The sequence below is a fragment of the Telopea speciosissima genome, chromosome 1 (assembly GCF_018873765.1).
Source record: "Telopea speciosissima isolate NSW1024214 ecotype Mountain lineage chromosome 1, Tspe_v1, whole genome shotgun sequence".
Taxonomy (NCBI): Eukaryota; Viridiplantae; Streptophyta; class Magnoliopsida; order Proteales; family Proteaceae; genus Telopea; species Telopea speciosissima.
The window spans coordinates 8780824-8797172 of record NC_057916.1 but is presented as its reverse complement, the minus strand read 5'-3'; the positions used below and the strand labels follow the sequence as shown (position 1 = coordinate 8797172).

Here is a 16349-nt window from a genome sequence, read left to right as displayed (position 1 = left end):
TTATGGATTTTCAATCTCTTCTCTGTTGTGCAAGTAAACCGATGAATTAACCACAGTCCACTACATTATTTTTTTTTATCTTTAGAGGAATGGAAAGAAAAAAGTTCCATCAGAAAAATGCATAAAGAATCAAGAATATGATACTGAAGGACCTCATTTTTGGAGTTAAACATGTGGGGTTGCTTATTATTACCGAGTCAATAGAGTGCAATCAAACTCATTTGATCCCATGTAACTACTATTACATGTGTTAGCGTCAGACGCAAATAATGTTAGATGGATACATATCAAACTCAATGATCTCCTAGAACTAAATGCAGTCTGTAGACACACCCATACTATGTCAAACGTGCATCAATATGAGTAAACATGTCCAAAATCTACAAGAGTCTGAAGTCTTGGAATGCCAGCCCTAGAAACAAGATATGATCTACACCTAATATTTCAGAAGAAACTACTCTTGTTGTGGAAAGTATCCACCACAGCCCCTAATCATTCCTCTATTAAAACATCTCCACATTGTTGCTTCTAACTTTAACCTGTTTTCCTTGTGCAGCTACCAGCTCCAAAGCTCAATTTCTTCATATTGTGCCCGTAAACAAGTCATAAAACACTGGGTCCAACTGTCAACACATACTAAAGCATTAGAAAACCACTCACCTCATCAAAACCATCAAGAACATGTGAAAAATCTGCCATAAACCACACCTGAAATGTGAAAAATCAATTTGACTCAAAGAAGGGAAGAAAAAGAAAAATAATATGTGCATCTATAAGTGCAAAATGCATATCAAGCTGTTAGTTTTTCAAAGTTTATATCTTTTTCTTCCCATTGCTTGATCTTTGCACTTCCCTTCAATACGAGGAATCTCTAAGTATTCCACCACAACCAATTAGAACAAGAAAAAAGTCAACACAGTCTACCAACAATGGGTGAAAAATGTAATTTAAGATCAGTTTCTCCACTGAATGGATGTTTCACCAAGCAGAAAAATCTCTTGATTTCTCAACAACAGATTGTTAAGAACAAACACAAGACCTACATTGAAGTCTCGAAGGGATTAACCAGTTTGTATAATGCAAAGAAAAAGTAGCAAAATGTATAAGTAACTTACTAGAAAACGATGCCAATTACATCCCAAAAGCACCTGACTATGAATGAATCTGGTCAAGGCTTTGCATCCTAGAATACGAACACTGTCTTGCTTTGATGAGTCCCAAAGTCCAAGAGTTCAATTACAACAATCAGTAGACTGAGAGCGAAGCATGCCCTATAGAACAAAATGCATACATGAGAAATATATTTGAGATCATGCCAAAGAACTACCACCTATGGCCTAGCAGAAAAAGAATGCAAACAGACCCACCTTCCGGCTACTAAAATAGATACAGTATCAAGAACTTAATCAAACTCTTCCCTAAATAAACTTATTTTCTTTTTTTTTTTTAATTAAAAAAATTATTCCACAACAAAATTAAAGTAAAAAATCAAGAAAGATAAGAGGGGAAAAGAAAACCATTACACTTACATCTGCTCCTTGCATATGCACAGCAGTTTATGGTATGCCTCTGTGATAATACTGATATATTTGATATGCTCAAACCTCAATTCTTTCGAGCAGCTTTGTTAAAGATACTTTGGCAGTCTACAGCAAAGAAAAGGAGACCAAAATAACCTCCAAGTAGGTTAAATTATGTTGAAAGAAGGCAGTAACTTTGGAATTCGGAGGGGGTTCTTGGCAGCATATTCACACAATTTAACAATTTTCCTTTCATTTGGAGCACCCTTCCACAAAATTACACAGCAAGACATCATTATCTTGGATGTTAAAAAGATAAGTAGGACTACTCTGTTTTTATAAACACAATGTAACAAGAAGATAGATGAGTTCATCTCAAACAAGGATACATGACAACCCTACAAACTAGATAGGAAAACCCATCTGTATATGTACTCTCTCTCTCTCTCTCTCTTAACTGGGAAAGTCAGTGTTTCTATCACAAAATCATGTGGTACCTTTCAATTCAGAAGAGCTCAAAACGAACCTTCATCGGCCACTTACCTGCAGATATTTCAACCTTGCCTCAGCTACCTCCTCAGTTGGATTAATCATTCCACATCAAAGGAAAAGGAAAGTAAAAATATAAGAGGAAATAGAGATTCCTTTTTCTTTTGTAAAAGGATGTCAGAATCACTTTTATGTCTTGTATTAATTCAGATTCTTGGTCCATTTGGCCAAGCAAACACGAAGTCCTACAGAAGGTTCAATATATGATCTACCTGGCTTCAAGCTCTGAAATTTTCACAAGCAATAACTGCTCCCTTTCAGATGCAGCTGTTTCAACCTGTCAATTGAGAAAATATAGAACAATTTGCACTTAACTTGCCCGCAAATGAGACATACATAAAAAGAATTATAGCAAAAAATTAATATTAGAAAGAAAGAATTGAACAGTTCCATCATGCTTCAGAGCTTATAGAGAGAATTGGAAAATTAAATTTCACATAGAGCTGCTATTGAGACCTAATATAATAGGCAAACATATGGCATATAATTCTTTTAATACGAAGAAGAATACTGAGTAAACCAGTGATCGGCTGTAGCTTTAAAGTAGTAGTGAGTTTATTAAAGAAGAGGAAACAAGCTGATAACAACAGTTTTCTGATAGGAATAATGATGAAAACTCGGATCATAACAATAATAATAAAAAAAAATTTATCCATGCCTAGGGAGTCTACCCTCCTGGTTTCTCTAAAATGTCACATATTGTCAAGGAATCTCTTACCCATGGCCTCCAGCCTAAAAACATTGTTAGAATCACCCTAGCTTACCACACGAATAGAATTAAGATTCTTCATTATTCTAGCTAAATAGAAGTTAATCATTGTTAGACGGACATAGCTCCAGCCTTATTTTGGTCACAGTTGCCTTGGAAAAGTGTAATGGCTATAAAGAACTCTCATGTTTTTTCAGCCTTTTCTACACCTTCAAAACTGATATTTCGAAAATCTGATCCTTCCTATATTGCCTCTGATGAACAAAGAAAGAGAGGGAGAAGAGAAAATACAGTTGATTTGAAAGGGAGCAAAGCAAAAACAGTCAATGGAAAATATTTATACAGAGGAGGTGACAACAGAGATACATGCCAACTGTAAATTCGTACGACTACTTAAGCTGCATAATTACCAAGCACAATTTTACATACATCTTGCCAGGCCAACTAAGGATTTTAATCTCGAATTGGTTCTAAAAACCTATCAAGTTTCACACATATCACGAAATGCGTAAAGATTAGATTATGATCTTCACTTCAAAATAGCGCAAATTAGAATATGCACTGCAAGGGAATGACTAAAAATAAAGAAGAGAAAAGAGGAAGAAGGAAAAAATTCAATTGTGGAGGCGATCAAAAAACCTGGTTGTCCCACCCACCAAAGGGGGGGAACAAAACTGCAAACCCAATTGGAAGTGGTGCCAATACCTGTAAATCCCAAGCAAAAGTTCTCAATTAGAACGTTTTCCATGTGGGTTAACAAGAGAATTGAGAATGATTTCTATATCGCTTCTAATAATACTCTGTTTTCCAAGTAAAACAGGTGAACTTACAGGGACATGGGAGTCTCTGGCACTTCTCTAGGGATCAGTAGCAGAGAAAACAATGCAGACAAGGACGAAGGTGCCAATAATTTGACCTGCCAACCCACATCTTTTCTGTAGCCATCGGCGATCTCCTTCGCCCCACCACCATACTGCACATAGTAAGACTTTGGGAAGGCCTCTACTAGCCCTACATCACACATTGCACCCAAGCACTCTGCCACGATGTACATCACAGCATGATTAGTGACACTTTGCGGGGTAAGAAAAGCCCAAACGTCACTGTTGGGTTAATATGCCCTCCTGTAAACACAAACACACAACTGTTTATAATCAAATTGTAAACAACAGAAAACAGAGAAAGAAGCAAGAAAATGGATTACCCACCTGAGATGGCGGTGCAGTAAACGAGGATGAAGATCATGAAACAAAACCAGATATCATAGTTATGTCCTGGAAGTTTTTTTGCAGTGCAGGGCTGCAGGTTTGAGCTTTGATTGGTTGAATTAGGTGAAGTGCACCAGGTGGAGCCGGACCTTTAGGGTTGGTCTTGGGCCTGTTAAAAATTCAACAAAAAAACATCAGAAAACAACCTCAACGAGTAAGCAATGAAGAGAAAAGAGGAAGAAGGAAGAAATTCAATTGAGGCAGCGATCACAAAACCCGGTTGAACTCTGCTCCATAGGAAAGAACAGAGATTATTAAATTGCAAGAAGTTAAACATAGAAAAAAGCACTGTGATGGCTGCTATAGTAAGGGAGGGATTGGGGGTAGAAGAAGATGCGCAGGATAGGCCTGCTTTGCTGAATCAATTTCTTCTACCTTTGGTTCTGAAGTTTTCAAAATTGAGCGGAACTTCTTTCTTCTTCTGTGGTTGGGTTAACCTGGTCTCGGAAACAGTAGGAGGGCTTTCGTTGGTGGATGAGAAGAACCACTTCCTCAGCTTCGAAGGAGTTGAAGTGACACTGATGATGGGTTTGGTCTTCTGCAATTCGGAGGGGATAGCAGGTTGCGGCGAGTATAGAGGGAAGCGAATCTTAACAGAGTTTGCAATTCGGAGGGGAGAGCAGGTTGCAGCGAATATGCATAGCGCTTACTCCTTTAGCAATTTCCAATAATCAGTCTTCAATGAAGTTCTGGACTGAAATGTTCAAGTTTGACTCTTGCTGTCCTACCAATTCAACTGTTGCTTGAAGAGACTTCCTCAAATGCCTGTTTAGATCACTGATAATCCCAATTTCAGAGACTACGACTCGTGTTCTGAGTTGTCGAGCCTAAGCGTTAGCAATCTGAACAATATCAGATTTAACTTACGGATCATGTGCAACATTTTTGTGATCTAGATGTCGAATGACAGCAGCTAGAATAACTGCTCATTTCCTGTATGTAAGCAATGAAGAGACAACCAAAATTGGAGTAAAAATAAACAAATATTATAAGATTCAGATAAAGAAGAAATATTTGGAAGGGGAATAAGTCGGGTACAGAGAAACATAAACATGAAATGTGAGAATTTCAAATGAGAATAAAGATGTTGTTAAACCTAAAAATCAATGCATAGAAATTAGAATATAAGACTCACAAGGAACAAGACCAAATAGAACCAGGAAGCTCAATGCTCAACCCTACTGTATGATCACCGGGCAAAACACTATCTTTCACCCATGCAGTGATAATTGCCAAAACACTATCTTTCATTATCATTATTACACAAACACTTAACATTTTCATAAAGGAAAACCCAAACTGCAGAGATTCAAGTGATAGAAGAATCAGAGAGCCTATGAATCCAACCCAGAGAACAAAATCAATCTAAAAAAATCTATAAAATTCAAAACCAAAGATGCAGCCAGAGTATTTATGCTAACCACAACCTTTTGAAAACCCAGAATTGGTTCAAAATGAATAGTGAGTACCAATCTACAGGCAGTAATTGAAGTTTCCACTGCCCCATCTTTCCAAATCAACCGATAACTTAAAATTTTCAAAAACAAAGAAACCCAAATACAAAGATCCCGTCTGAGAGAATAATCTAAGAACCAACAAAACTGAACTAACGTAGATCAAAATCCATCCAATAATCAACCAAACTGAAAACCCCAAAGCTGCAATCAGGGTATAGACATTTGTATAGAATATAAAGAAGAAGAAAAAATTCAGAGGAACACACAAAATAAATAAATTAGATCAATGTCCAGATGCTGAGACTTACGCACCCAATAACTTAAATTATCAAAAACCACGAGAAACCCAAATGCAGACATCACGTCTGAGAAAAGAATCAGCAATTAAATCAAATAAATTGAAAACTCGAAAGCTGCAATCATAGTATAGAATATACTATGATCTACGAACCAACAAAACTGAACTAACGTAGATCAAAATCAATCCAATAATCAACCAAACTGAAAACCCCAAAGCTGCAATCAAGGTATAGACATTTGTATAGAATATAAAGAAGAAGAAAAAATTCAGAGGAACACACAAAATAAATAAATTAGATCAATGTCCAGATGCCGAGACTTACGCACCCAATAACTTAAATTATCAAAAACCACGAGAAACCCAAATGCAGACATCACGTCTGAGAAAAGAATCAGCAATTAAATCAAATAAATTGAAAACTCGAAAGCTGCAATCATAGTATCGACATTTATGACATATACCAAAAACCCAGAAGAGCTCAGTATCTGTAAATCAAAAACCAATAACAACGTCCAGATCTAATCAGAATAGAACGTAAAACTTTTCATTAAGCTATATACATACTTTAAAAAAAAAAAAAAAAGGAAAACAAATTTTACGAGTGTCTAGACAGTATATTCCCATCCAATAATTAAACGATTGTTCCCCGTGTAGCGATGTAATGGTAGAAATACACAAATAAAGGTTCCACATTAGATAATTAAAATAAATACATTGATTTAAGAATTTAATTTCGTAAATCAACCAAATACTTGATGTATTAAGGGTAAAACAGATAAAGCACTATAAATCAATGCTTTATTGACAATGATAATCCTGAAAAAGTGACAAAACTGAACATCCATGAGGCTTTAAGGATAAAACAGAGAAAGCACTATAAATCAATGCTTTATTGACAATGATAATCCTGAAAAAGTGACAAAATTGAATATCCATGAGGCTGCATCTACTATAGCCTTCTTGTCGGACTTGCTTCCAACGGACATTTACCTCTAATACAGCTGATCCAAGACCGATACCTAAAACCATGCCTTCACTCATACAGTCATACAAGCATCAGTCTTGTTTAAGAGACCTGAAGCATCACAACCCTCTTAAAAAAGTCTAATGAGAAATTCTTCGAAGTAATGCATGGAGCTTTAATAGCAGCACCAATCGAACAACTTCCTGTAATATAAATTCCCTATAGCAGTTGAGACAGGAAAAAGTCTGAGAAATTCAATCAAAGCCAGTGAAATCAGAATAAAATCGGGTAAAGATTGTACCATCAAGCAGAATGAATTTTATTCACTTAGGAGCATTTATAGGCTAAAGAACAGTCACATAAATTATCAAACCCAATCAAATCCAGAGAAACAAAAGCAAACAAATTTTAATTGCAGCACCTATGAAACTACTTCCTGTAATATAAATCCCATTATAGAAGTTGTTGTAGGAAAAAGTCTAAGAAATTCAATCAAAACAAGCACAATCACAATAAAATCTGCGAAGAAAAAGGAATAACTGGGATAAAAGCAAAGAGATGGGATGATTACCAGGCAGCACCCAGCACAGGAGACACCGATTGCCATTCCAATGGCCTAATAAGGTCTAAGGTGAGATCTGCATCAATGCCTGAGAACATGAACTCGATGCTCCTGCCATCACCAAACCAAACATCAGTTTGGTAAGGGGGAAAATATCCTTCTTTCCTCCTGTTCAATACTTCAACTTAGGTTCTCTATTTTTCCAGATTGAATTGAGAGGGAGAGAGAAGAAAATAATGAACGGATTCTACGCATCTTGATTATTATATCGTAACATGGATAAAACTTGGAAAGTTTATACCTTTATAGCATTCCTAACTTTCTTCTTTGACATATTCTGGCATTCTGTAATTCTCTGAAAACAAAAGTAGCTCACATCAGAGTTAAAGCAAAGAGGAGATCAATAAAGGAGAAAAGAAGTAAAAAATAAGCAGAATCATACAATTTATGTACTTTGTAAATTAAGCTATAATATGTAATTGACAGAAATGATGAAGAAAGAGAAAAGCGAAGGTACACATGCATTAACATAATTGCAGAACAACCCACCCCCCACATAAAAAAATCGAAACAGAAGAATGCTGACTTACAGCTACTGATTGGGATACCCCTCTCCCTTCCAAGCATTTCGAATTAAGCTCAATCTTTCATGCATATTTGTTGGCAACATAAGAGTTCTGGAATTCTCAATCAGTGATTTTGAAACACCCAGTCAAAAAATTAGAAGCATATATTGCTGTCTGAGTATAAAAGAACAAAGCAAAGCATTAAAATTGTAAAATAATCCTGATGGAGAAAATTCTTACTTTGCATTTCTACCATTAAGTGCTTAAATGATTTAAAAGTTAAGGAATTACAAAGAAAAGCTCGAAAATATCCAGAACAGTTTGAACCCCACAAGAAATCCGAAAGAGAACATTCTTGTTATAATCATTTTTAAACAATGACAATGTTTTAGTAAGACATATATGCATGATAAACAAACAGGTGAATTGACAACCATATAAGTACACATTTCAATGGACATTCCTGCTTCAATGTACCAGATAACATTGATCTGAGTTTTTGAGTGCCTCCATCCATAATACATCGATAGCATTCACAAAATGTAAATTGAAACCACAACTTACTATACTTTCAGACAAAGAGGTAGTCTTGCATTATATTTTAGCTGGTAAAGGCAAAATTCGCAATGGCCTAATTTCAAATTTACTTTGTAATCTCTCCCTCCATGAAGCATTCATATAGCGTAACTAAAGAAGACACAACTTGGTTGATTATTGCATAAGGCCGAAAAGAAGCACAATAGATAAAAGATAAATGTGATCATCAAAAATAAACCAAGAACGTCCCTTTATCGGTTCCACATGCTTAGGCATTCCCACTTTCTTGGCAGAGATGCTAGGGTTCTAGAGCCGTTTTCTCTACTCGTAGGCTCACATTATCTATACTGAGTGGTTATCTATCCAAATGTGTCAGTGGACTTCCTATAAACAGGTTGCTTCTGACCCACCTTTCAAGAGCCTCTCTCTCCTTTGTTTCCATGGCCACAGATTTAGTTGGGAATTTGCTGTGGAACTGTCACATACATTGACTAAGAGGGAGATCTGAAAGAAAATTGAGCTCTGATAAATCTGTTTCTTCTATGGAGAGAGAGAGAGATATATATAATGTAAAACCCGGTCAAATTTTCGAATAAATTTGAACTTTTGGAATCTGTGTGATTTCAAGTTCTGGTTCAACTTTGCCCATACTAGCCTCTAAGTTGTGGGCCGTCTTGATTAAGAAATTCAGACCTATCTCATGACTCGTCTGTAAAGGCATTCCGATCAGCCAACTACCGTGGCCTTAAATGAGCCTGAGGTGTCTAGCGGAAGACAACACATAAGCTTGGCATGCTGGATTGATGGCCTGCGAAGCCTCTCTCTGTCTTAGGCCAAATCCCAGGTAAGAATCCAATTTTATATGTATATATGTTGTATTTTTAATTAATTAGTGTATTAGGGGCAGAATAGTAATTTTTACCTTGTGGGACCCCGCACCAGAGCTACCTGTGTCTGGTCTGCTGGCTGGACAGGCTGCAGGACCTCCCCCTTAATTAAACTCAATGCAAGTATAATTTAAAATATATTTATATAACGTTTTGTACGACCAAATAGGGTTAGAAGGGTATTTTAGTAAAATTGCCTCTGTGGGACCCAGTTCCCCAGTGGGGAATGTAATTCCGGACAGTTACCCGTATCCGGATCATCCCTGATGTCGCATGACATCATTCTGTAGCTGGAATAAGGTAATAAATACAAAAGAATCAATTTTAGAAATAATTTATTACCAAAAGACGGTTCTGCCCCTTAGTGGTTAAGTATCCTATATATGTATATATATATAACTTCTCTTAAACTATTTACAAATCACTTTACAAAGTTAGAGAAAACTGAAAATTCGTTCCAGCTTAGGAGAGAAAGAAAGAAAGAGGAAAAGAGAAGAGAAGAGGAGAGAAATTGGGGCTGCTCTTGAAAGCTTAGCTCCCTCATCCGATTTTGGACTTGAAACCTCCATTGCAAGGCTGCCATCGTCCCTTCTTGCTGCTGATTTCAGGTAAGCTCTGAGAATCCCTGTTGTTTCCATCTCCTCCTCCTCTAAATTTGATCTAATTTCAGCCTAGACTATACCTAAACAGATTTCTGCCATTAAAGCTTTTAATCCAAGCTTAAACAGTGGAAGTTCCACTTAATTTCTTACTGTTTAGTGTTGTTTAGGTTCAGCTATGCCTGAATCTTTATGGCTGTACCTCTAATCAGCCCAATTGCTATTTCTAATGGCATACCATAAACCCTAAGTCAACTAATTTAGGTTTAAATTATGAAATCCTTAAATTGGGAAGCCAAATATGAAATTGGAGCCCCAAATAGACTGACCCACCTTGAATTGGTGCTAAATCATCAAAGTAGGGCCTCGCATGCAAGGATCCATGCAATTGGAGCAAAACCCCCAAATTCGGATACTGACCCCGATGCTGTTGCAGGCCTAGGGGCGGTTGACCGGCTCCCTGGAAGTCTACATCTGGCTCCCCCATTTTTGTGCCCTTATGACCTAGACCCCTTGGGACTTGACCTTGGACCATCCCAGAACCTATTGCATGGTGTTTGGTAGGTTGTTTAGGGTTGTTTCTACTGTTTTCTAGTCGGTTTGTTGGATTGTTGGTGGGTAACTGACCTAGAATTCCTTCTATAACTAATCTATAATATTCTTGTCTTATATTTAGGACTGTCTTGGTCTGTTCTTGCCTGCCTATTGGAGTTTATTCACCTAGGCTAGCTACAATTACAGGTAAAGGGATTCGACCTTAATTTCCTGCGTGTTTATCACATTAATTTCAACTTTATGCTGAATGCCATGCTCATGCATCATTACCTCTATACCTGGAACATGTAGTTTTCTAGCTTTTATTTAATGCATTAGACTGCATGTAAAATAGGTTGCACAAAGACATACTGCATTGCATTTGCATTGATTATTTATATGATGTGAATTTATGATGATGGAATTCGGTAAATTATAACTCAGATCATGCTTGCCTCATCATGTTTAGACTGCACTGGGCTAGGTTGATATTCATTACCCAGTACTGCGCCCCTTACTAATAGGGGGAAAGGTGTTGGACAACCCGTGGCAGAGACCGATGTGTTAGTTCCGGGATGCCATCTTCTGTCCCATGTTAGCGGGTCCCTAATTCCGCTGTGGGAATAAACAGGCAGGGTTGGTCATTTGGGGGTCTGTCGGGGTCCGATGTGTTAGTTCCGGAACTGGCGGGTCCTCACCGTGGTAGAATGGTTTCGCTCGGGTGACCGAAGGGTTAGTTCCGGGACCGAGGTTAGCATCTACCACTAGTAGTAGTACTTATACCCCATGAGACTTAGTATCTGTGCTAGGAACATGTTAGTTTAGCACATGCATCATGGATTTATTGTGTTTGTATGCTTGTACCCCCCTTACTGGGCTCAGTTGAGAGCTCACCCCTGTGGATATCCTTATTTTTCAGGTGATTTAGTTACTTCTAAGGTTGGATTTGCGGCGCTGGAGTTTGAAGTGTACGATACTTCGTGCGTACGTGATGATTGCGCAACCTCCTGATCTTGGCCTGATAGTCCAGGCTACCTCCCCACTCTTTTATGCTTTATAAATGCTTTATATATTTATAGAATAGTTTCTTGTATACTTTTACTCTGTGCTACCTTTGAGAACTGTATAGTTGTATCACAAGCCTTATCATTTATATAAATGAAATATCATTTAGACTTCTCTTACTAATGATGTTATCTCTATTAATTAAATTATTTCCGCTGCCTCTGATTACTGTATCTGTGAGCAATGATTGTGAATAGGGTACTGCACTTGTGATCCTTGGGGATTGGTTGGATGTCAGAGACATCCCGCCACACTTGGCCCTTAATAACCGGGCCGGGGTGTGACATATAACCTTATGTCCTACGGTTCTACTTCTACATTATCTCTTTGACTAAGAGGGAGTTCTGAAAGGGAATTGAGCTCTGGTTAATCTGTTTCTTCTATGGAGAAAGAGAGAGAACCTTATGTCCTACTGTTCTACATTTTCTCTTTGGCTAGACAGCTTCAAGCAAGCTTTTCCCTCTAACCGACATCTACTATAGTTCTCCAGAATTTACAGTGGTAGGCTCAACAGACCAAGTAGAGGCATGGCTTAACATCTTAATATAACGTCATACCTATAAGCTCGAATTCATCTTGATCTCAAATACTTTCATGAATAAAATTGTAGGTAGCACAAGCTTCATTTCATGGGAAAATTCATGTTGCGCTTCACCAGCCCATGACAAAGCAAAGCCAACATTTGGAAGAAAATACAGGTGCAGAGGCATGATGTAGTATTCCAAAGGAACATTTGGCTGCAGATCAGCTGAAGAAATAAGGAGATTCCAGAATTTTTGTTTTGCGGATGTGAGGGAAAGGGAAAAAGAGAAGAATTGAGTATCTAATATGGTACACCATTCGAGATATATTTTTAAAAAAATTAACAAAGAGAGGCCAACCCTTGGAAATAAACCTTCCATGCTATGTAGGATGGCATCCACAAAACATTAACCTTAGGAACTTGAGAGAGAGGGAGAGACCAGCTGGCTTAGTTAGGTACAATGTGACACAAATCATAATCAAATTGGTTTGACGATATTATGGAGCTATATTGGGGGTGGGGTGGGGTGGGGTGGGGGGGGGCAAGAGATGATCTATATAACACAGAAGCAAATGGACTCCCAATACTATTATATCAACACCCATTATCAAGAATTCCATAACAGTGGCATAATTGGACTAAAGGTATCCTATCGTGAACCTGTTAGGTTGTTTCTATGGGGTTAGACCCCTATTTATTGACACCCCCGTTACCAAAATGTCCAAACAAAATGATAACCTCATATCAGTGTGGTTAGTAAAACCCCCCACCCAATCTATCAGTTCTTTTTTTGGTAAAAATCTATCAGTTCACATTGTGGAATAAATTAAAAGCTATCCATGTCCCGTTAGAAAACCTCTATAAGAACCAAAAAAAAGCTGGGGAGACACGGAGTTGTATGAGAACATAACAATTGACCAATTTCACGATTAATTACAGGCATACAATGTGAAAATCTGAGACAAATAAATACAAAATGCAATAGAATCCTTTACCAGTTAAAACAGTAAAAGAGTTAAGTACCAAGAAGCCCAAAGACAAAATTTTGATAAAGCACTACCCTCCAAAAAAAAAACAAAAAAGAAGGGGATAACTCATAAACAAGATTTCCTAGAGAAGCAAACGAGATAGATTTAAAAAAAATAAAAGAGACAATTAAACTTGAGAAACCAAAATGAGATAAGCACTCAAGGCATGAAAAAGTACTGGAACAACCAATTTCACTTGTGGAAGTGCCCAAGCCAAACAAAAATGAAGATGTGAACAAATACATACTATCACAATGTGAATATATACAACAAAAATTTATGCTTCTGAAACATTTTACCCCAATTGAATGAACATAAACATAAATGAAGAAATTAGAAATACCTATAACAGGAACACTTATCTATAATAGACAGTTGCATATAATTTCAAGGAATAGAGCAGAGAAACCAAGTAACCAATCACCATGAACAGTTAGAAAACTAATCATTATTACCGAGTCAATAGAGTGCAATCTTTTTTTTCTCGTCTTGGCCTAAGGTACCTCAGGCTGAGATCACAACCAACACCAACACCACCCCTTGCTTCACATCTAACTACTTCATCAACCCAATTGTGATCTGGCTCCCCCCTTTCACCATCATCTACAAGATTTATATCTGGTTCGTAGTTATCCAGTGTGGCATGCACAATCTGCGCAAAGTATAAATCCTTAAATCAAAAGAAATTCATGATTGAGGAACCCAATTAAACTTAAAATAGCCAAAATATTGAGATGTACAAACAGAAGCTTAAATTGGAAGTATATTCACAAATAGAGAGACTTGATTATCAGACTCGCATATATACATGAATGGGCATGCTTTAATCATAACTTGCTACGGGTTTACAAACTGTTGATCCTATGTAACTACTATTACATGTGTTAGCGGCAGACGCAGATAATGTTAGATTGATACATATCAAACTCAATGATCTCCTAGAACTACATGCAGTCTGCAGACACACCCAGACTATGTCAAACGTGCATCAATATGAGTAAACATGTCAAAAATCTAACAACTGTGTGAAGTCTTGGAATGCCAGCCCTAGAAGCAAGAAATGAGCTACACCTAAAGCTATTTCAGAAGAAACTACTCTCGTTGTGGAAAGTACCCACCACAGCCCCTAATCATTCCTCTATTAAAACATTTCTACATTGTTGCTTCTAACTTTAACCTGTTTTCCTTGTGCAGCTACTAGCTCCAAAGCTCAATTTCTTCATATTGTGCCAGTAAACAAGTCATAAAACAGTGGGTCCAATTGCCAACACATACTAAAGCATTAGAAAACCACTCACCTCATCAAAACCATCAAGAACATGTGAAAAATCTGCCATAAACCACACCTGAAACGTGAAAAATCAATTTGACTCAATGAGGAATTAGATGGAGGTAAATTTCAAAAATGATCGTGCTCATGTTGCGCTAACAAGAAAACATTACGACCAAAAAAAAAAAAAATCCACCAACTACCATGGCCCAAAGGCATTGCAAACTTGATGCCCTCAAACAGCACTTGCTATAGGGATAATTACTTGTACACCCCCTAAACTATTGCCATTTTTCTTAAAATTTCCCAAATTTTAAAACATATGGAGAAGTAACCGTACAAGTAAAGATGAGAGTAAAATCATAAAAGAAGTCTGGTCATTGTTCATTTATTAGAAAAAAGTAAGCATGAAAGGTGGAATTAACACTCAAAAAATGAGACATAAAATACTAAAATAAAGTTCATCGTTGGAGAAAAAAAGAGGAAAGCAATGCCAAATACACATCAAATGAGAGAAGTAAAACAAAATTCAGAAACTTTGTTAAGGACAAAAACCAAATCCATAACTTGATGGCATCTGATCCAAGTAAGCAAGCACTTCACAAACTGTTAGCACAAATCCACAATCCAAGCATCATCCCAAATCCAATCAGATGCTCAAAATAATGCTCCACTTTTAGATCCAAGTGATTGAAGAGGATCCCTTTATAACAATTGTAAACCAATCCAACCCCCCCCCCCAAAAAAAAAATAATTTATATATATATATATATACTAGTAAACGTGCACGTGTGGCCAAACAAGAGGGGAGCTTATGGAGACAAGGAGTTAAGGAATAAATTTGTAAACATGGTTAAGAGGTTTCCATGTATGAAATGGCAAGTCAAACTTGGTGCTTCCAAATTGGACATAATCTCATAACTCTTGATTAGACTTTCCAAAACTAATCATATTTTCTTCTCTCACAAGTGTATTATAGTTATACTCCGGTGATATGGGTGATTAAGTTTCCAGTTACAAAAATTCAAAGAATGGAAGAAAAAGAAAAATAAATATATGCATCTATAAGTGCAGAATGCCAATCACGCTGTTACATGTTCAAAGTTTATATCTTTTTCTTCCAATTGCTTGATCTTTGCACTTCCCTTCAATACAAGGAAACTCTATGTTTTCCACCACAACCAACAAGAACAAGAAAAATGTCAACACAGTCTACCAACAATGGGGGGAAAAATGTAATTTAAGATCAGTTTCTCCACTGAATGGATGTTTCACCAAGCAGAAAAATCTCCTGATTTCTCAACAACAGATTGTTAAGAGCAAACACAACACCTACATTGAAGTCCTGAAGGGATTAACCAGTTTGTATAATGCAAAGAAAAATTAGCAAGACATATAAGTAACTTATTAGAAAACAATGCCAATTACATCCCAAAATCACCTGACTATCAATGAATCTGGTCAAGGTTTTGCATCCTATAATACGAACACTATCTTGCTGCTTTGTGGAGTCCCAAAGTCCAAGAGTTCAATTACAACAATCAGTAGACTGAGAGCGAAGTATGCCCTATAGAACAAAAAGCATACATGAGAAATATATTTGAGATAATGCCAAAGAACTACCACCTATGGCCTCGCCGCAGAACAATGCAAACAGATCCACCTTCCGGCAACTAAAATAGATACAGTATCAGGAATTTATGGATAAAATCTTCCCTAAATAAAGTACTAAGAACAAAAAGGAAAGAAATAAATATTGAAAACTACTCCATAAGTCCGAATGAGGAGAATATTTAAATGACACCAAATCCGGGTCAAGCAAATGAGACTGAATTCACTTCTTGAGTTGCCTTGAGCCAGGAACGGAACTAGCAGTAGTTGGACTTGGAAGTTCTAAGAAAAAAAGAAATGAGACTAGTTTCATAAGAACATTAAGTCTTAAATAAACTTATTTTCTTTTTTCTTTTTTTAATTAAAAAAAGCTGTATTCCACAACAAAAATTAAAGCAA

General features: G+C 36.9%; 1 protein-coding gene across 1 annotated transcript; it reads right to left on the bottom strand.

Moving 5' to 3' along the window:
* On the bottom strand, positions 1-14587 carry LOC122655725 (protein SEMI-ROLLED LEAF 2-like). Its single transcript, XM_043850062.1, has 4 exons — positions 14543-14587; positions 14368-14415; positions 13525-13721; positions 1-22 (listed from the first exon to the last, which is right to left on the bottom strand). Exons 1-4 carry the CDS (start codon positions 14543-14545, stop codon positions 1-3), a joined length of 270 nt encoding a protein of 89 aa, XP_043705997.1. The 5' UTR covers positions 14546-14587.
* Positions 14588-16349: the final 1762 nt, after the last annotated feature.

Excerpts from the sequence above, each read along its gene's own strand:
- LOC122655725 (XM_043850062.1), bottom strand. Across the intron at positions 13,722-14,367 it reads TTCTTGATGGTTTTGATGAG|ATTGTGCATGCCACACTGGA; the intron begins GTGAGTGGTTTT and ends TACTTTGCGCAG. Across the intron at positions 23-13,524 it reads GATTGCACTCTATTGACTCG|AGAAGAGATTGAAAATCCAT; the intron begins GTAATAATGATT and ends CTTGCACAACAG.